A 21,041-nucleotide genomic window follows, 5' to 3' on the forward strand; every position below is an offset into this window, starting at 1 on the left:
AAGGGATGAGAGAGGGCATCGCCGCGTTATTCAACCGCAAATTTATATCATTACGCACGTGCATTAACCGGCGGTTCCGTGTACAACTTTTGCCTTTGGATGAATATTTTTTATTACTCTATACGTACCGAGGTTCGTATAAGAGGAATCGGCAGAACCAATTAATCAAGTAGACAATTGAAATCATTGCATTTTTTCTACTCACTATTGGGTATTTGAAAGTAACGTTGCATCGATTACACATAAGTCTCTGTAGTATTCGAGTTGTATATTTTCGTCTACCTTCTCACACTGCTGTAAATTCTTCAACCCCCCCGCCCTCCCTGTACCACAGTTTCGCACTTGATTTTTACAGCCGCTTTGCAAGCAGTGGCAAAATTCCAAGGAAAGAAACGTCGATTAGCATGATGACAAACGCTGAAAACTTTCGCATCCGTACCGAATGGAAAATTCGACGGTCCGAAGACTGAATGGGTGGACTTGGTAAGATTGTATCGCCCAAAATTCAATGCACATGTATTTTATATTTATATCTGATCACGAGTGGGAAAAATTTATATCACGCGAAAAATATAATTAATCGTGTTGCAGATTCACTTCTAGCTGTAGCAACTGGTATAAATCACAATTGTGATGACTGCGGAATTTCATTTATTTATAACCTGACAATATTTTCAATGAAACACACAAAATTGCAATCAAATTATTGCCATTTTACAGATAAAAACCGTTATCACGTAACGAGAAACTATCACTGCAGTGTTTGTTATTAAAAATTATTTTTGTATCTCCGATCCACAACTCCACACAACATACATACGTAGATGATCGATTTTCGTGTTCGAAGCTCTACCGTGGTGTTGCGTCACTACAATAAACAACCTAGAGACCACGTCGCGTGTTTACACGTGGTCGCGACATGGATCTGCTGCACGATCAATCTAGGTGGGTACCAAAGAGTTTTCCACTCGTTCCTGAGATACATTTAATCGGGAAGTTTCGAAGTGAATATCGATTGACCATTCCGCTACATGCTTGTCCGTAATCTGCAGCATACGATATTTTCAAAATTCCGTAATAATTTTTGGGTATCGTGACAATGGGTAAAATCATATTCAGATAGTGACACGAACTGAAAAGAATCTTTGTTTCCGAATGATCTTTTTCAAATTTTCATAAGCATGCATCGCCACTGCGATTACGCGAATGACGGTGCAACCCTGACAGACTTTATTAACAAACAAACACTCTCTATTTCGAGATGGAAAACAGAGGCGTCGAGACCGACGTAGATCAACTTAATTTGGCGAACGTCACGCGGAGGTGGGACGTCACTGCACACATGTAAAGCGGTAAAGGAGTGGTTGCAAACCGGAAATAGAAGATTCGGCAATTGCATCGGGCACAGAGTAGAGCATTTCAAGTTCCTTTAACACGTGAAATCTAGTTTTAGACGTTTTCAGTCGTTAGCTCGTTACCGCGGCTCACACATCGGCGCCAGGCCGACGTCGCGGGTCTTCAGGTATAACACCGTCGTGTATTTGAAAAATGTAAATACGTCAACGGTTGTAGGAGGTATCAGTTATAGAACGTGAAGCCGTCGAGCTCTTCAAAGCGAGATGTATTAGTTAGGATCAAATTGGACCGACCGTGCAGCCTGCGAATTGTTTTTCCCAAGGATTACATTGTACGCCGGCATGATGTTAATCTTGAAAAGTCTGATAAAAATACCTATTTGAACTTCGGATGTCTTCGGGCCTAAAATTTATCGGCGATATTCGCTCAAGGACGAAGTAATTCGGCGGGGCTATAATTTTTTCCCACCCCGAAGGACGACATGTTGTTGCAAATCTATATAGATACGTTTCGCAAGGCACGTTTCGCAGTTTTGGAAGTAACCCTGACAAAGAATATAACTACGCGCGGGTGGCATATTGGCCGTTGGCCGTTCCCTAGCTGTTTGACAGACTTGAATCTCATCCAGAACGCATTCCTTCGCCTGCGAGAAACAATGGCTGGGAAATATCACGTGTCCCGGCGTCTTCGATGACGTTATAGTCTCGTCATCGTCAACGCAGATGAGGAGACACCCAACGAGATGCTGGAACACGAAAGTTACGCCAGTTCCTCGGTGATGGACTTGCTCGTAACGACGACTTTGCATGCTTTTCAGCCTCACTCGTAGAACGATGGATAAATATAACATGACTTCGGATGTGAAACCCTGTTTTAACGCCGAGGCGTATTTCTTTTCCGAGGGAAATGTTGCCGCATAATGCAGCCGATCATTGTCATGTCATATTGCAAAGAGTTTGAAAATAAGCTTAGTCGTTTAACGATGAACCTAATTGACGAAATTGGGAACCTAAAAAAAAATCTGTAACCATATTGTTGATACGCATTATACAATTGCACAATTCCACCCGATAAAAATTAATTAGTTGACGTAATTCTGAAAGAGTATCAACGAAAATAGAGTGTAAGTCAGAAATTTATGCCACTCTTATCTTGTTTGTAACACAGAAAATTTCGAAAACACTGCTCGCTCCTGTTTATAATTGAATTTGAGGAATTGATTTTCCGAGTTATAAATCCTCTTCCGCACCGTCGATATAATACTTTTACGTAGGGGAAAAAACAAATTTGAACCGAAAATAGCAGAGTAATAGCCTCTTGACGATATCCTCGTTACAGGCTGTACGTCTCACCGACGTCACTCGAGAAGCGGTTAAGAGTGACTGGAAATTTTTAAAGCATTTATTATAAAGCACCTCTGACGTTAAACCGAACGTCAATTCCGCCCCTAAGTTAAATTGAAAAGTTAAATGCACCGCATTCTGATATTCACACTTATTCAACCCTCTTTTCAGTCTGTAAAATATCGGTGAACCTTATCTTTCCTTTCACCTCACTTTTTACAGGATCGCTTTTGGCAAAAAATTAATGTACGAAACTTCATTATCTCACAAAAATGTTAACGACGATAAATGATAGCAGAAAACTGGGGTAAATCGTTCAATCGATCACTCGAACAGCGTAATTGCATGTATAAAATAGACTTCGTCCCACAAATTTAGCTTCGAGTAAGAAATTCATTATCGTATGCAAGACGGATATATAATAATATTCGGTGGTGTATTAATCCAGTGCAGGGTGAGATATTCCATGATCGACGCCCGTTTGCATGCAGTTATACCTAATTTAAATGTACACCGAATAAATTTTTATAAATTAAATAGATCAAAGCAGAAGGCTCGATGAATTGTCGGGTAGTTCAGCTGTCGTATTGCTCTGTAGCTCGGTCTCCAGATTTCGAACAAGGAGAGGAGTATTAAAATAAAATAAAAGAAAAATGACCGTACGTATAACGCCAGTTGCGGGACATTAAAATAGAACAATTTGTTCTGTAGCGCTTGGCACGAGAACCGCGAGGAAGCCATTTCGCACAATTTCGACGGCACAAAGGATCCGCTTTTCCGGTGCCATCTCAAACCTTGCGGGGATGCCGAAGAACCTTAACTACTTTAATGTTGACGTTACATCTGTCACCGTGATTCGAGGAAAAACCCAAGTCTTAACTCTCGGACATTATTCTGCAAGCGTATCAGCCTTTCTCATCTGTAAACGACAATTCTAGGGAAAAATTTTCCTGACTTGGTGAAATAATTTTTCCGAATGTCACGGAAGAGGTGTATTTTCGATTCGAAGAAATCTCATATGATCCGTCTTAAAACTTAAAAGACAAATTTGCCATTTTTCAAAAATCATTTATCACGACACCGACTCGCTTCCACCTGATTTTTCGCTATATTCTGCGAATCGTGAAAAATAGACTTTAAAGTTTAACGCAATCTTTGTACGTCTTGCAGGCTTGCATCAATGCTGTCGTTATATATGTTCCGATTCATTTCTTTTCTCGATGGCTCGTAAAAACCACGCGATGAAGAAAGCTTCGATCCCAGTATATACTGCACTAAGCAACAAAGAACTCTGTTCCATCATGCAACTTTTTCTTCATACGGCGGCACTTTCTAATTCATCGAATCCCGCATTCATGGTTCACTTAAATAAAGAGAATCACAGTAGACGATTTTCTTTGTACAACAATCAGAATGAAACGTACTGTTTTGCAAAAATTGTAAAGCACTTTAACGCCTGCCGTTATTCAAAAACCATTGAGCAAAAATTCGAAATGATCCTAATAATATGCAAAAGACATTTTTTTCAATGCAATTTTATACGGTTATTCCCACTGTACTAAATTTTCGGCGACAACAAACAGAAGTGCGTAACCTAGAACAACTTTGCATAAATCGCAATAACATTGTATGAGTTCAACAGATTCTTGTCATTTCAATAAAAAATAAAACGTTTAAATCATTGATTTCCTGAGAACAATCTCCAATTTCAGTAGATTGAAGATAATACTACGTTACAAAAAACGAGGAGTCGAGTACTTTCTTCAAAATTTCCTGTTTATTTACTTATACTTATCGCCTAATAAGAATATATACGTATTTTTTTTTAACACGTACTATTTTTTAGATCCGGTTCGCTAATAATTATAATTGTGACACCTCAAATATCTCAAAAACAAGACGCGATAGAAACATAAGATATAACCACCGCCCTGTATAATCTGCGGTCTGACTATGACGGAGTTTTTCTACTGTCTCACGCTTCGCAAAATTATAATGAGATACTCGCGATTCAACGACGCAAAAACAGTTTTATCGCAAATGAGGAAATATTTCTGAGCCCAGACTATTATACAATGCCTGCACGGGTGTGAGAAATCGAGGATAATTATCGAGAGATATAAAAAGCAGGGATTCCAATGTTTATGATTCGAGGAACAAAAGGGGAGAAGAAGAGGCTGCGAAATCCCGCGGTGATGCGACTATTATCGAACACACTGCTGCGAAAAAAGATCAGCGAGGCATTAAAAAGCCTCCACGGCTTGACCAACTGGTGCGAATGACGACATGTTCGCTTTTCCCAGCCACCGGCGTCGCTTCTTCGCATAAGCGATCAGCGTCGCGACGCCCGAGTTGCGGGGGAGGCCATGGGCGTAGGATTAAAGGGGTGGAACAATTTTCACTCGCTCCTAAAAACGCGGCGAATAATTTTTAGTCAACCACGCGGTTCGCTTTCCGTCCTTTCCTTCCTTGCAAATAATTCGAGGAAGCTTCATCAACCGATTATCAAAATGAGATTACAGATTTTTTAGGAAGATATATAAACTTGTCCCTCATATCGATTTCGACGAATTCGTTGCCGAAAATTCAGCTCAAATCGTGATTAACGCAATACATAGCGCAACTCCCGATCGTTATATCCCTGTTATAATTGTAGGAAGACACGGAGAGCTTTCCGCAAACTGTCGGGCTTTCGCTTTTTTAGAACAGAATCGACGAGGAGTGAATCAACACGGGATTGAAAACGAATTTGGAACCGTGATCGTAAAATATTGGTGGTGACGCTGGTGCGATTACAAAACAGACGTCGATGGGTATTTCTAGCGTGTCAGCGACCACTGGCCACTGTGCTACTACACTGGCTTCACTTTAGCTTAGAGCTTGGAAACCCGCGAAAACTCCGAGTTCTACAAACTCCCTGAGTCTCGACAGATAAACACACACGGCGTTGTTTGAATCAACGGAAAACGAAGCATCAGCCATGACACGCTCTGGAAAAGCTGCGGATATTTAACCTATCTTCAAATATCGATTACCAATCGTATTCCAATGCCTTGGATCGATATTTACGAATTACTTATTTATACATCTATACGCTTCCTACTGTACAGTATAATTTCAAGTATCATATCCAATGTCTTGTAAGAACGCAACAAATTGTGTACATTATTTCGTATAAACTAAAAAGTCGCGCAGCGATCATTCTTTTTCAACAACACGGTCAGGTATTAATTCCCGAGCTTTCATATGCTTGTATTCTCAGAAATTATTCCAGGCTAACATTCGTAGAGATAAAAATTTACCACGATTGCAGCTCTGTTGCAACGAATCATTCTTTCGACCAGGTCTCGTAAATTATCGTAATGGTAAAGAAGACTGTTTTCGAAACGTGATAACGAAATCATTGCTAAAAAGAGAAAACAGTTTCCTCTTTGGAAATATTAGCGTGGGTTCTCACGGGCGTATTTGACTTTCAGTTTCAACGTCAAAAAACCAGTTAAGACGCAGCAAAGTGCAGATTATACGACATAGCGAATGCAGATAGAAATGAAGGGGGAAAGAAAAAAATTCTTGGAAACCTCCCAATTACTGCAAATCTATACAACCAGCCGTCCACGAAGACAAAAAAATAATAACATCTGCGAACAATTTCACGATGAAGTGGTATCAACTCTGCCATCGTTATCCGCAAAAATGTTTTCAGTTAGTTAACAGGAGTTGCTTGAAAGAAGTTCGGTCACGTACCTACACGCGTTTTATCTTTAGCGAGGAGTATATGAAAGTAAAAGTTAATCTAGAGCATCAAAACACAGCTGTTGCCTACTCGAACCAGAGAACTGCTCATCTCGAGCCGTCGACGACGATGAGAACTTGCAAAATAGTTGGCCCTAATTTAACAAGACCGCGGAGTAAACCGAGGTGGCGAAAAACTGATTCCGTACCCGCGAAACTCATGTAAAGTGAAGCAAGGTGAGTAAGTTTTGCTTCATTTTTCTCATTTCTCGCCTCCTGATCGTCAGATAGAATTACAAGAACAGGAAACTGGCGATTGTTGGACTATTTCCGTCGCACGATAACGGCGTGTGTTTATTTCGGCAGGTAATTCTAACGGCCAGCAAGGTGCCGGGAGTTGATTTAATTGGAATGGATTCAACGGCTGTCGGGGCTGAATGCACGAGGCAGATATCTACTCGAGAATTAATATAATCGGTCAGTCAGTCAGAATCCACTTCGGTGGAACAGACTCGGCTATAAATATGTCTTCAAGGACAACGGAAGGACAATCTTCAAATTTTCACGGTATTGATGTTGTACTCGTTGCAGTTTGAACTGCACTCGACACGCATTGGGTAATCCTTTCATCTTCGGCCGCGAATAACATAATCGACTAGATATATGTACACGTATGTTATATATCGGCGCTTCACGGCGAAATCCCCAGAAAATATGGTGAAACGCAAAAGACGAGAAAAAAGGTGCCTGGAAAATTGACGTCCACCCAATACGCGTTTCGAGTTTTGATCGCAACAACTTTAGCTTACAAAAAAGAGGGCGTGGTCCGGCTTTAACGCGTGTCTCGTTTGAATTGCACAATATTTTTTTTCGTCATAGGATGCAGATCTAAATAAATGATTGCCGTGAAGTAGAGTGAAAACTATTTTCAGTCAGGATGAATCGGGGATCTCCTACGAAACAAAAGTTCGGCAAATTAGGTCAGCGCTGTATAAACGCGATGATACAAGTACAGCTTTTGTCTTATCGGATGTACGCAGATGCATGGAACAGCTGCTGCAATGGATGACTGCAGGCAGTCGGAAAAACCCTGCAATTAAAGTCGCACACGAGTAGCTACAACGTAAAGACAAAGTAAATGAATTATTTACTTCGGAGCAAGACGAACCGGAAAGAAAAAATTAACTCTACGCTTCGAAGTCGTTTTGTTCGTTTGCGAAAAGTGTCGGTGATGTTGGCGTGTTTTTCCTCAACGAAAATCAGCCCGTTGCCAACAGCCAGCTCTAAAATCGTCTGGCGAGGAGAATGACGCAAAATCTTCGGTAATCGAGAGCGATAGATAGGAGGAGGCAAGTGCGAGGAGGCAAATATATCCTGTACTTCAATTCTCTATCTCGCATTCTTCGACGACGTGGGGGTAACATTTATTCTCCAAAGAGTGAAAAAACAGCGGTCACGTTTCAGCTTAGCTGGAAAGTGATCGTTTCTTATTTCTCTTTATCGCCCTTCAATGCGAGCCAAAATTCTACTCAGCTGCAAATTGTCGAGAGGCAATTACAGACTGATAGAAATATTGTTATGGATTTCTATAGGTTGCGGAGAAAACATGCGGGAAACTTCCCGCGACTCGAAAATCGCACGTGCCACATTAACGCGGGAAAATTTAAATTTGACGCCCTCGAAATTCAAAGGCATCGGTGTAAATATACCTGCGTTACCTAATGTTTAGACGCGGACCGGAAATGCGCCAAATCAAACCCCGAAGAACGGAAATGCGTTGTAAACACATGCGTGAGATCGAAGATCTGGGCGCAGAGGTAATTCTAAACGGGTCAAAATTGACTGCAAAAATTACTCCGTATTGGCATTATAAATTTCAGATCTGATTCTATGTCCGTCTATAAACGCCGTTCATCCGAAACACATAAATTATTTTTACTAAACTAACATCATTCGTCTTGAGAATTAAGTTTCGTTATGATTTTCAAACATCTTTAATGACCAATTGTATTATATACAGCAATTGATGCAGGGAACAGGATCGTTCATTGTTCCCGTAATAAATAAAACGTTTTTGTTATTGTGTCAATCGACGAGAGATTGTAAGAACACTGGTTTCCGTATGATGAAAAAAAAAAAAAGATTACGAAAACTTTCTTTCGCCAATTATAAAATCCGATGAAAAAATACATCGATTACCAAAATCATCGCGAAATGTACTAATATTACACGTGTGAACAAAAATTGTTCCTTGTTACAGTTTGAATTATCTATTATTCCACGATTATCCGTCAAATTATTCTAACGGTTACAATAAATAAATTAACATCAGAAACACGTGTAAGGTCGGTGGTATAACGTACGTACCCATGGAACAACTTCCCGCGCTTATTATACGTCATTGGAGTAGGATTATCGGTAATATTCTCGTGAATAATAGGGTTTTGCAATTAGATAGATTTGAATCGTCACGACGACGGTACGGAATACGGTAAAAATTCGAAGACAACTTGACCCTGTTTGTCTCTGTCACGCACCCAGATCTCGAATTTCAGATTATACCATCATTATCGTGCTGCGACGACCGACTTACTTCCTGAATTTTGTAGCTTGTGCGAACCGTCTTTCGGCGGGTGGTTGTAACTTCGTACGATTCCTCGACGGTGGGTCCATCCTCCTCGGTGACCTCGACGGCCGGCGTCGAAGGCGTCGAAATGACGGGGGTCAGGGCGTCCATAACTTCCATTTTTGTGTTGCCCGGTGAATTTTCGTTCGTATCACCCTCCAGGGTCGAAAATTTCAGGCTTTTACCCGTGGTAACAGCGGCGAGAGCGCCAAACACCGGGTGACGAAAAGAGGAGCGGCTATAAGGAGTTGGGATGAGTCGGGGAAGCTGATGGAAAAGGGGAAATCCCGGTTTGCTCCTTCGGAAAATAGCTGGCGAATAAGGCGAGAAATTATCGCTGATGCAAACTCGAGGCTCGAGAGCGATGCGAGCGGTATTCCCTAAAATTCCGGGACGCGACTCTGCACCGAACGACGCGACTGGCTGAACTAAACCAAACTGCTTCCACTGGCCCTCCAAGCCGTCTTCACAGCGAAAATAGATTTCAGTTTTCCCTTAAGTTACGGCTGCTGTACACGCGTTCCTTGCCGCTTTACGCGACCCGGGACTGACTCTCGTTTCCAGACTCTCTCGCTCTCTCTCTCTCTCTCTCTCCTCTCTCTGATCGGTCTCGTTTTCTCTCGTCGAATCGGCAGGAGATTCCTTCGAAAAATCAATTGCCACTCGTCGAATTGTGTCAATTCATCCTGTGACACTCGAGAAATATTGCAGTATAGCAAAATTTGATATTTCGAATTGCGCGCTTTCGACAGTTTCGACAGTTTTCACAGACTTCTGTGTCAAAATGCATCAGTTGCACAAACCGTATCTACAATCGAAGAAAGAGAGAATTGACATTCGGTCTGATTATACTGAGGTTGAAAATTCTTAGACTGTGATTTGGTACTTCATTCGTAATATTAAAATTAAAACTGGGCGACTTTGACGAATTGTGAAAATACAAATGAATTTGGACATGTCCGAATGTATTCGGAAGGAACAAAAGACTGATTTTTAATTAATCTTTGTATTAAAAATGTACTGCAAATGCATAAAAAAAAGACTCACAAAAATCTTGACACTGAGTAACAATGTTGAATAAATTCACTTGCAGCGTCTGTATGTGGCTTTCTCCTTCAGAACGTACGGCGATAAAAATTCGAACTTCTGAATCCATCAAAATTTTGATGGGTGATTACACATAATGAGAGGAGCTTACACGATTTTTTTTTCGATTTTTTTTCGTTCATGTGTTTTTCAGATATGAATTTTTGAACTTTTTTTTTCATAAATTCACAACTTCTTGAAAAATTTACCAAATGACATGAAAAAAATCGTGGAAGATCCTCTCGTTAGGTGTAATAACCCATAAAAATTTTGATGGAATCATAAATTCGAATTTTTGTTGCGCACGTCCTAACGGAGAAATTCACGTATACATCGTTAGAAAAAAAATAAAATGTGTGAGCTTCAGCTGATTAATTTTTCAGCAAAAAAAGAGAGGAAAGAACTCAACTTTATTACTTTATAAGTGTACGAATGGGATTCGATTTCTGGTTTAGACCAATCATGTGTCTCGAGTATTAGGTAAAATTCCAGATAAGGTCTAATCTCGTATATGAGTTTGAAAAAACTGTCATCTGCAGTGTTAACAGGAAAATCTCAATCACTTTGACCGGCCTCAAACCTTCAGTTTCCGCATTTTATTCCGGGCAGCTATGCATTATCTTTATGTATATAATTCTTTGGTGCGTCTGTTAGTGATCGTGTAAGTACTGAACGATTTTACTGATTGAAGTCATATTCATACAATATATTTATATCGTTAAGTCGATGGTTCATAGCCATGCTAAGGTCCGATAAATGGCGATTGTTAAATTGTTTTGCATAGTGTCAACACATTATGGCGCATCTACCGGAACGGACCGGACAACGTTTGCCGTGCCAGCTAGTACCTACATAAAATAACCGAGAGTGAAGAATCTCTGTAGATTGGAAGTAGTGATTTTTATATTACTCATCTTCCCGCACTAATTGCATAAAAGAAAATGAATCAGCAAGACGGGGGAATTTTTTTTAGTGTGTTCCTTTAATTAGTGAAAGCGTCTTTTCTTAGTAAGTAAAAAAAGTAACTCGTAGCGCAATTACGATCAATCTATTATAATACAATTACAAAAATATGACAATGAACAAAGTGTAGAAGGGCGTTAGATTATACATCTAATAAATTACTTAAATATCGTAGGTGTATTATGCAAGTACAGTACGTATGTAAAGTACAATTACACACAGTCGGAACGATCCTGTTCCATGTTTTGTGTCACAGCGCTGCAAATGTACACAATATTACATTTTGTATACAGTAAAACCAGTCTCATTCCGGATCAAGATTTACAATTATAGTTTCAAAAATGAGCAAGCAGGGACAATATTGTAGGGGGAACAATTCTTTCTAAAAGGCACATTAGTAGGAAATATCTAGTGACTCCACGACTTCATTTTTTTTTCTCTTTCAACTAAAATCGATATGAAAAAATTGGGCTGCATAGTAAGTGCAAGAAATAAAGCAATTCGCAAACTTGAGTTTAAATCACTGGAACACAGTTGTCACTTTTGATGTGAATATTATACTAATTTGAGCATACCGAATAAGACCCCCGACACTTAATCATATCCAAATAGATAAATGCGCGCAGTAACCGATTCATTACGAGATTCCATACCTTCCTCTGTTTATTTCTAGCATATTTGAAAACTAGCATCAGCACGGGGAACAAAATCGTAATGACAAAGTCGCAGTAAATAGACATGGTCGAAAATTTTCCTTATCCTGAAATAAGCTACGAACGGGTGAAGCAAGTCTGATGAGGGCCCTAATTTTTTGACGAGATGTTCAACGATATTTACTCGTGCCAACATTTCCCTTCATTTAACGTCATGAAGGCCAAGAATTCCATTTCACGCTGAAGAGGTTCCTACCATATTTTCGTTACCATTAAATGTAGAAAATGGATTAGCAAAAACAACGGTATAATTGATTACCGTCAACAAAATTCGCTTTCCAAATTTTGATCCAGTAGAATATATCAAGTAAAATAAAATATTTTCATCGATAGGAGTCTGTCTAATTAAAGAGATACGCGATTCACGTAAGCAGTGATATATCTGAAAAATTTCATTACGTATTTAAGAACAGCAAATGATCTGATATGATTATTGTTCTCTTTTGGCAAGGAGATATCTGGACAATAATCCAACTACCATCTCCCACTTAGCTGCATGATGTAAATAAAGTATCAAAACGTTATTTTAAATAGAAGAAACGTGCCTGGCATGATCAGGCAAACAAGAAATATATTCGTACGTGAGAGTATCTCACCAAAATGTTATTTGTGCAAATATTTTTCAAGCGTCAGCGTCTTATTGGCTCGCCTGAAATCTCAGTAATATTACATTCGTGCATTTTTTGTATAGTTTGGCATTTGCGAGACGTATTACATACTGTTAGCGCCAGTTAGTGTTTCAGAATTAAAAAAATTTTGATCTCACTCGCACTTGAACGATTTTCAATTTGCCATCATTCGGTACATTATCATTTTGTACAATAACATTTTGTAACTAGAAAAATGCTCTTGTTGAAATGGCACAGAAATGTAAGTTTCATGACTTTTATCACCAAATACGATTTCGGCGGCGATTCCAGATTTTGTCGAAGACAAGCTTTTCAGGGTGCGAGTGCGAGCGAAATCCAAAATTTTTTTATTGCGAAATACTCTAGTGGCTATCAATTATTGAACTCTAAATTTTATAGCTGTAGGCTTTTGGTTTGTGTAAGCTGAATGTTTCAAAAGCTGTGTATCGCAAAACTCGCCAATACTTTCAATTGACAGCGTGATATTTTATTCGGATATCAAACCCCTGCACCATATTCATAGATTATGTAATCTGTGCGATGAACACATTGGATGCATTAAGCGTATAAGCACAGCGGAATTCCGATAATGACGGAAGTTGTTATTCAATGATAATCAATTGTATAAGCGCATGTTGCATCAGCAAATAGGATGAATCATTCGAAGCCTATTAGTCCTGTAGTTTCTCCGATACGTTAAGCCCCTTCAATTCTTCGGGCGAGTATACACCTTTCTCTGTAACTATGCCTGTGATCAACGCAGCTGGTGTTACGTCAAACGCCGGATTCCAGCATTGTATACCCGCAGCAGCAACTCGCTGATCGTTTATGTGCGTCATCTCTCTTTCCGGTCTTTCTTCAATGATGATACGATCGCCGTTGGGAATGGTAAAGTCGATGGAGGTGAAAGGAGCGGCGACATAAAATGGCACACTGTGGTAATTTGCGACAACTGCGATCTGAAAAAAAAATTACCATGGTTCTCGAACTGACTAGGCATCGAAGGATTTGTTTTAAGAGCCGGTGTAATTAGCTGAAGAAAAAAAAGAATAAGCCAGATAGAATCACAGGATTAAAAAAACGTCAGAGAATTTTTTATTTTACTTGATAAGTTCCTATTTTATTCGCTGTATCGCCATTCGCCGCAACTCTATCAGCACCGACAATAACTGCAGATATAGTTCTGGACTTCATTAATGCCGCCACCATGTCGTCGCATATCAAAGTAGCAGGCATTTTCTCGTGAACTAACTCGTAAGCAGTCAGTCGTGCACCTTGATTATACGGCCTCGTTTCGGTGCAATAAACTTGTTCTGTAACAAACAAAGAACTCGGTAATAATAACAGTGATTTGTTTAAGTCACGCGCATTGGGATGTGTTAAGAAAACAATAAAAATAAAATTTTCAACATCGCAATTCAAGCACTTACCTTTGTTGAGTACACTGTGATATGCACACAGAAAAGACGAGTCAAGTATACTTGAACGGTAAATAAGATAAGACATGAAAAATAAGCTTCTTTAGTAGCAATAGTATCAGGAGTTCGAATCGAAACGAAAACGTAAGACCATCAACATAAAGCAATACAATAATCGAATCGTAGATGAAACAAATGTATTTTATTATAAAAGAATGTGAATACCTGGTTTCTCAGTAAAGTAATGGTGATATTAGTCGCTAAAGAAAAGTGGTTTCTAGTTGATTAATCGTACAAGTAAATATCCTTTATGATTCAAGAGTAAATAAGAAGATATGAGTAAATAAGAAGGCCTTACCGAGTTTTTTATCTGCATGCAATGTTCTAATAACACCTAAGGCTGTGCCGTATCCCGCAGTGGCAAGGCTGCCAGTATTACAATGGGTGAGAACCCTCACCAAACTATCTCCTGCCCCGTTGTTCAGAATTGCTTGCGCTCCGTGACGTCCAATTGCTTTGTTGTCAGCAATGTCCTTTTCCAACATCGCGTCTATTGCTTTTAGGAACCTATTCAATGTTCATTTTTTTTTGTTTCTTTTTGCCTTTTACATTCGCCATGTTTATAAAAGAGACACACACACACATATGTTTTGAATTTTGTATGTCACTAGAATGGCAACAATGGCGCCGCTAAATCATTATTATAACAATAATCATGTGTGTCGAAAATTAAAATTGTGCGAGTTAACTAAAACTTCTACTTTCAAACAATACTGCCTGAATTTCATCCAAACATCACAAAACAGCATGTCTTTGAAAACCAAACAATTTTATAATTAAGCAAGATGGGAGTCAGCTTTGTTAGATAAAGAGTGACGAACTATGATTAGCCAATTTAATTCTTCGCGCAGAGCATTTGGCATGGTCAATCTCTAACATTTAATGAAAATAAACACCTAGTGATGTTCAAAATTTGATGGAATAATCAATTTGGAATTTCTCTAACAAACCTACAGTAATACCAAATAGAAAAACAATTCCTTTTTTCCTATTCATTATTGTTTAATTATTGCGAAACAAGGGATTAACATGTATTGACCAAAAAACTCAAGGAATGCGAGATTATCAAAGACGAAGTTGAAATGTTTGTAAATTTGAATACGGTCCAAAGTGCAGGATTATCAAAATTTTATCTGCAGTGTCAAAGTCGAGTTTGTTAACCAAGAAAATTAAAAGAGTAAGATGACATGCGTAACAAAGTTTGCCTGGGTTGAATCAACTTTTAAAAGATAAAGTAAAAGGATTGGTTGCCACAGTCTGATAACTTATCTTTATTGACATCCAGGTGAAAAGTTAATTAATCTGCAATTAGCAATCACCAATCGACACAAACGATTCATAATCAGCATCAATTCCTTAAATCTACGTTTCAGCCATAATTCAACCATTACAGCAAGTGATTCGGTAAAAAGCATTGACGAACCTAGTTTTTAATTAGTTAAGGTGCAATCGGCAAGCTTGTCTATAAATTTGTATTCAATCAAGCAGATAAAAATGAAAAATTCCATACCTCTCTTTCATGTCTGCAGCAGACACAGAATCATCCTTGCTAAGTTGATTGGAAAGTGTGATCAGATCTTCGGCAGCTATTTTCATGTTCACTGCAGTCGGTCTTGCAGATACCAAGTAATTCAGTTTTCCCTCAATTTCTTGACGGAGACTCTTTTTGTCTGTGAAAACCTCAGGCTGAATCTCCACAGCCAAACTAAGGCATCCAACGATAGCAATTGCAGGTGCTCCCCGCACCTGAAAAAATATTATATATAAACCTCTGCTCAATCCATGATCATCACGCTACAACACATGCTAAATTTTATGTGTACAGTTAGAGCTAAGACTATTACTAGTTTTTACATTTTTGAGCTACGTTTGTCTGAGCAAAAATACTGTGATGATGGAAAATACTTTAACAATTCGATTTAAAAAATTAAATAAGTAATAATGCGACTACCGAACTAATACAAGACTAATGGAACTCAAGTCTAGGCTTAGAATATTATCCACATATTATAATATGATAAAAAGTCGTAAAAGTCGTGGTCCTCTTAATGTGTTTATAATAGTATCTTTGGATGTATTCGATGTGTATAAAAACCTTCAAAATCATTTGCTGAATAGGCCAAAACCAACATGTTTAACTGCTCAATCATCATGACCGGAATACATTGGTGAGACAATCATGTCGAAGCTGATAAATATGATATATGGAAAGTTTCGGTGGTTCGTGATATAAAGCAGGGATTAACGGATGGAAGAAATCGGTTATTAATTGTAAATTCAGAGCAAAGATTACTCTTTTAATGTTGAAACATGTGCCGACAGAACTGAGGATAACCCCGGCGTATAATCTGCGTTATGCAATTGATCAGCGGACACGTTTGACAACAAATAAACGCGACGTCAGTACGTGCGTTACCTGCATTTTGTTGATAACCTTCCAGCCGTCTTCGACACCCTTGACAGCGACGTACTTTGAGATTACCGGGAGTAAAATTTGATCCAAAATCTCCAGCTTTCCGTCTTCCCATTTTATTGCTCTAAGCGTCATCCCGGGAAAATATTGTGAAATGTTAGGTTAGGACTGAAGCGTAATACGTTTGGCGATCGAACTCACATACAAATTATTATTCCGTAATAACTGCATCTACGGTATTTTTCAGCGGAATAGAGCTAATAAACTCGCGGCGTGGTTCACGTGCACAGATAAGGACCCAACTATTCGTAGATAGACAGACCTAACTTAACCAGACTTCGTTAGATAAACACGTGATTACTGTCTGATTTCTGTCAACGCTGAGACGAATGCGGCGATACAACGATAACTTCAGTGCGTGAGCTTCGCGAAGCTTGCAGCAGCTGTCGCGGCAAGCCGATACCGAAGCTCCCTTCGTTTCAACTTTATGTTGGATATGGTTGGATACGAAGTTTGAAGTTTTAAGACAGTAGAATCTGAATTCCGAACGCATTTTCTCAACGCTAAAATCGATTTTTGTTTTCATCGTTTAACAATGATGGTTGAATTTCTGTGAGGTTTATTTGTATGAAAATATGATTTCCGTTCAGCTCACATGGAATAAATTCGACAGACTAAGCTACTGATCATGAGACAAGAGAACAGTTTTGCCTATTTTCCCATTAAATCAATTCATAATGGAACATGGGAGATAATGGAACACTATTGAAAACCGAATGATCCGAATTTAGCCAACATTGAAAATGAATCATTGGTTCTGAATGAAGCGGTTTTATAACATTTCAAAACTGGGGCATATAACCAACTACCCTAATATTCTGTTAGGTGTAGAATTATAACGTGAAAATTTAAATCTTACGTACAGCTTAAAGTATCTTTCAATATTGTGTAATTGTACAGAAGTGAAGAAATAATGTACGTATAAAATTAGGTTATTTAGAAAAAGCAATATATTGAACATCTTTAGAAATACAAGTCTTGTTGAAAAATACCAAGGAGCCTAAAATCATTAAATTTATATATCATACGTATAACATAATATGGCAAAATTTGTATAAAACTACCAAATTAATAGTGATAACAGTAATGCATAAAAATACATTTATCTAGGAATAACAGGAATATTCGAAATACTCAGATCGATAACATACACTACATATCACCCAAATCCAGCAACTTTCCCTAAGTGGGGATATACCGAATTGGACTAAACAATTCAATGGTGGAATAGACGAAGTTTGGTGTGTGCCATAGTGATTTTGTGATCGTCACAAGCCTTAATCACAACTTCATCATTGGTGGAACCAGCTGGACTAGCAATGTATCGAACACCGCTCTGTAATAAAACAAATTTAGCAATAAAAATAGTTCGTTACAATACGGTAACGATTAGAAATGAAAGCAGATAACTGAGAATTTTCAATTCTCTACTAACCAATCTGGCTCGGTCAACGTTATCCCTGAAAGGAAAGAAGGCATCGCTACTAAGAGCAACACCATCCAATTTTTTAGCCCAATCTGATCGTTCCTTTTCAGTGAACTGTTCTGGAACCACTGCGTAAACAGCAGCCCAACTTTCTCGGTCCATATCTTTTCCAATTGATCCATTTACGTAGTTATCTATGGCGTTTGAAATTTCTGCCCTTTTTATCCCCTTTTTAAATTTCATTCCCGTAACCTTAGGGTGCTGACGAAGCCACCTTAAAATGAAATGTTTTCAACTTAAAAGTCAACAAATGCAAATTTCTTTTTGTGGGAAGGTTAACTAAGGTCGTTTCAGTTCACTGCGACATACCCAATGTAAATCAACAACTTACCAGTTATCAGCCTTGTCACCCGCGAGTCTTGTGCAATGTATTCTAGATTGCTGTCCAGCGCCAATACCAATTATCTGTCCGTCTCGTGCATAGCATACAGAATTACTTTGAGTGTATTTGAGAGCTATGGTTGCTACAATCAAATCTCGGATGGCTCCTTCTGGTAAATCTTTTTGCTGTGTTACGATGTTGGTAAATAGATTTTTGTCAATGATCGCATCGTTACGCTTCTGTTCCATGGTAAGACCATAGAGAATTTTGCGTTCCACAGGAGCTGGTGTGTAGTCTGGATCTATTTGTAGAACACAGTAGCCGCCATTTTTTTTTTTTTTCAACAGTTCAAGTGCTTCTGGTGTATAACCAGGAGCAATAATGCCATCAGATACTTCGCTGCAATGGAAAATAATGATTAAATAACCTGGAACTGAATTTCACTTAGAAATTCCAATTAAGATTGAAATTCTACATTGAAATCTGATCATGAAAACTATGTGAATACTGCTAATTCTTACCGTGAAATAATCCTGGCAGTAATGACATCACAAGGGTCTGACAAGGCAACAAAATCTCCAAAGCTAGACATTCTATCCGCTCCTCTAGCTCTAGCATACGCACAAGCTAGCGGAGTCAATTTATCCAACAAATCTTCGACTTGGCATAATTTTGCTTGGTCGGCATCTAGTGAGACACCGACTGCTGCACCAGCTGGGCTAACATGTTTGAATGAAGTTGCAGCCGGTAAATTGAGCGCAGCTTTAAGTTCTTTGACCAACTGATAACCATTTAAGGCATCGCAAAGATTTATGAATCCGGGTGAACCATTAACAACTGTCAACGGAAGCTTTTCTAGAGTAGTGAAAAGCTGCGCTGGTTTTTGGTGGGGATTCATGCCATAGCGAAGTGTAAGCTGAGATTTTCCTGCACTGTACTCTTTACGGAAGTAATCAGAAATGGTATTATCATACTCAGCTGTGTGAGTGAATGCCTTGAGAGCCAAGGACTGTCTGCAATTTCAAAATAAATATATGTTAGGGTCATGCTATTGGCCCTTAAACAACCTTTAACACCTTTAGCTGGTAAAGTTTCAAGTTAAAAGTGGTAAAACTTAAATAATGAATATCAATGACTGGTAAGACTTGTGCTGTGATCGTTTTTCACGTGATCGACTAATTACTAAGTACAAAAATATAAAATACAGCATAATATAAGCATAAGTCTAGGGCATTCTGAAGTTTAAAGCAAGTAAATAACAACACAATTAAAACCCAATAAGATATAAAAATGAAAGCTTGAATACCTAGTAACAAGAGAAGTATCTCTGTCAGAGGAGCTTTCCAGTTCTTCGATAACCTTATTATAATCAACAGGGTCACAGATAACGGTGACTCTTGCATGATTTTTAGCGGCAGCCCTTAGCAAAGTCACACCACCGATATCAATATTTTCTACAGCATCATCAACAATGACGTCTGGCTTAGTTATGGTCTTCATAAATGGATAAAGATTGCATACTACAATGCTTATCATCTCATAATTTTGCTTTTTCAGATCAGCTTGATCTGAATCACTCAAGCGAGACAAAATACCTATAAATGCATAGTAATAAAATGATAATATTAAAAAGCACATACAAAATTTTCACTGGGTTCAATTTAACCTAAATGATTATATAGCTCTGTTCATTCATGAGATATTGTAATCGGAAAGGCACCATCCTTTGCATGATTCGTACATCTTGGTGTTCGACATTACAATTAAATGATAAAGTGACTATATAGAACATATCAAAGCCAAAGAGATTGGAAAAAACACATAGATTAATGACCATTAAATTCAATGACTATTGGTGAACCATATTGAATTCAGTAACATTCATTCAGGCTAAATTTGTGAATCATTTACCACACATTATCATTGTTAATAATCTAAAGATTATTAAATCGTACCTGCATGAACCGCGGGATGAAGAGTTTTAACTCGTCCGCCAAGCATTTCAGGAGCTCCCGTGATGTCTGATACATCTTTAACTGGTAGGCCAGTGTCTCTCAGAGATTTGGCGGTACCTCCGGATGCGACTAGTACAAAGCCCAAGTCACATAGTTTTTTACCAAAAGGTAATAAGTCCGTCTTATCAGACACACTCAACAAAGCTGCAACAAAATACACAATATTAATAACAGTTTTGTGCCTACGTTTTACCTCAGGCACAATCGCAATAAACGATAATAAACTGATGTGGATGCAAGAAAATAAAAGAAACAACTATCATCATAATTTATCCATATCAATTATTAGTTTGAAGGGGAGGATATCCAGTACATTACCAAATACATAATTACAACAGTGAGTTTGCGGGCTGCGGAATAAAATATATTACATATATTCTAAGTTCGTATCTTCGTAAAGGGAAAATGTATGTGCCGATACAAAGGTAAAGTTAACCCACATCTCGGGAACCGGTGTAAGTTCCACAAAGAATTTTGAGCAATAAGAATGCTGGTAAATATAAATAAAGTTAATTGAAATGTGTAGCAGAATGATTCTCACCAAGCTTTCCACTCATATTTACGGTAGTTAAGGAGCCTTCAGTCTTCGAAAACACAACCGAAATATGCCTGAACGGGCACGAGATTAATTTCAATGGAGTCAGACACGCGTGCCGTATGTATGGTTCGATAGGCAACAAGTGTATGACCCTGAAGCGGATCCCTGCATTTATAGCCTCAATCCCGCCAATTGTTATTTAGCTCGTTCAACCGAGTGCGTCAAAGGACTTATCTCACGGTCTGCGGGGGTCCAGGGTCAAAAGTTATCGGACATTGAAG

General features: G+C 38.6%; 3 protein-coding genes and 1 long non-coding RNA gene across 12 annotated transcripts in view; 1 reads left to right on the forward strand and 3 right to left on the reverse strand.

Moving 5' to 3' along the window:
- The window catches only part of LOC107224659 (tropomodulin), a 73,790-nt gene extending 64,299 nt beyond the window's left edge, over window positions 1-9,491 (reverse strand). For all 6 annotated transcript variants that reach the window (XR_006903138.1, XR_006903139.1, XM_015664811.2 and 3 more), the window contains exon 1: window positions 9,025-9,491. Coding sequence is in view for 4 of the 6 variants with exons in the window: in XM_015664811.2 (XP_015520297.1) it covers window positions 9,025-9,177 (153 nt within the window). In the remaining 2 variants the exon portion in view is untranslated. The remainder of the gene's footprint in view (window positions 1-9,024) is intronic.
- Window positions 9,492-10,443: 952 nt separating this feature from the next.
- LOC124293313 lies at window positions 10,444-11,434 on the forward strand. Its single transcript, XR_006903240.1, has 2 exons — window positions 10,444-10,804; window positions 10,928-11,434. It is a non-coding gene; the product is annotated as an uncharacterized LOC124293313 (long non-coding RNA).
- Window positions 11,170-16,735, reverse strand: LOC107224667 (methylthioribose-1-phosphate isomerase). Of its 4 annotated transcripts, XM_046733736.1 has the most exons (6): window positions 16,545-16,735; window positions 16,343-16,463; window positions 15,437-15,672; window positions 14,225-14,433; window positions 13,553-13,761; window positions 11,170-13,407 (listed from the first exon to the last, which is right to left on the reverse strand). In XM_046733736.1, exons 1-6 carry the CDS (start codon window positions 16,568-16,570, stop codon window positions 13,120-13,122), a joined length of 1,089 nt encoding a protein of 362 aa, XP_046589692.1. In that variant the 5' UTR covers window positions 16,571-16,735; the 3' UTR covers window positions 11,170-13,119. The 4 variants fall into 4 exon arrangements, with proteins under 4 accessions (XP_046589692.1, XP_046589693.1, XP_015520312.1 ...); XM_046733737.1 differs by lacking the exon at window positions 16,343-16,463 and having other exon boundaries at window positions 16,541-16,735; XM_015664826.2 differs by having other exon boundaries at window positions 16,343-16,732.
- Window positions 16,736-17,326: 591 nt separating this feature from the next.
- Window positions 17,327-20,929, reverse strand: LOC107224661 (bifunctional purine biosynthesis protein ATIC). The gene is made up of 7 exons (XM_015664816.2): window positions 20,764-20,929; window positions 20,163-20,366; window positions 19,514-19,802; window positions 18,729-19,220; window positions 18,217-18,606; window positions 17,835-18,099; window positions 17,327-17,735 (listed from the first exon to the last, which is right to left on the reverse strand). Exons 1-7 carry the CDS (start codon window positions 20,777-20,779, stop codon window positions 17,616-17,618), a joined length of 1,776 nt encoding a protein of 591 aa, XP_015520302.2. The 5' UTR covers window positions 20,780-20,929; the 3' UTR covers window positions 17,327-17,615.
- Window positions 20,930-21,041: the final 112 nt, after the last annotated feature.

Source organism: Neodiprion lecontei, chromosome 3, assembly GCF_021901455.1.
Source record: "Neodiprion lecontei isolate iyNeoLeco1 chromosome 3, iyNeoLeco1.1, whole genome shotgun sequence".
In the NCBI taxonomy this organism is placed as follows: Eukaryota; Metazoa; Arthropoda; class Insecta; order Hymenoptera; family Diprionidae; genus Neodiprion; species Neodiprion lecontei.

Coding starts and splice junctions, on each gene's coding strand:
- LOC107224667 (XM_046733736.1), bottom strand. CDS start 16,570: ATGCAGTTATTACGGAATAATAATTT. Junction 16,464..16,544: donor TTATTACGGAATAATAATTT/GTATGTGAGTTC, acceptor GATGACGCTTAG/AGCAATAAAATGGGAAGACG. Junction 13,762..14,224: donor GCATGCAGATAAAAAACTCG/GTAAGGCCTTCT, acceptor TGTTTGTTACAG/AACAAGTTTATTGCACCGAA.
- LOC107224661 (XM_015664816.2), bottom strand. Junction 18,607..18,728: donor ACTGCCAGGATTATTTCACG/GTAAGAATTAGC, acceptor TTTCCATTGCAG/CGAAGTATCTGATGGCATTA. Junction 18,100..18,216: donor GGTGACAAGGCTGATAACTG/GTAAGTTGTTGA, acceptor TTTCATTTTAAG/GTGGCTTCGTCAGCACCCTA.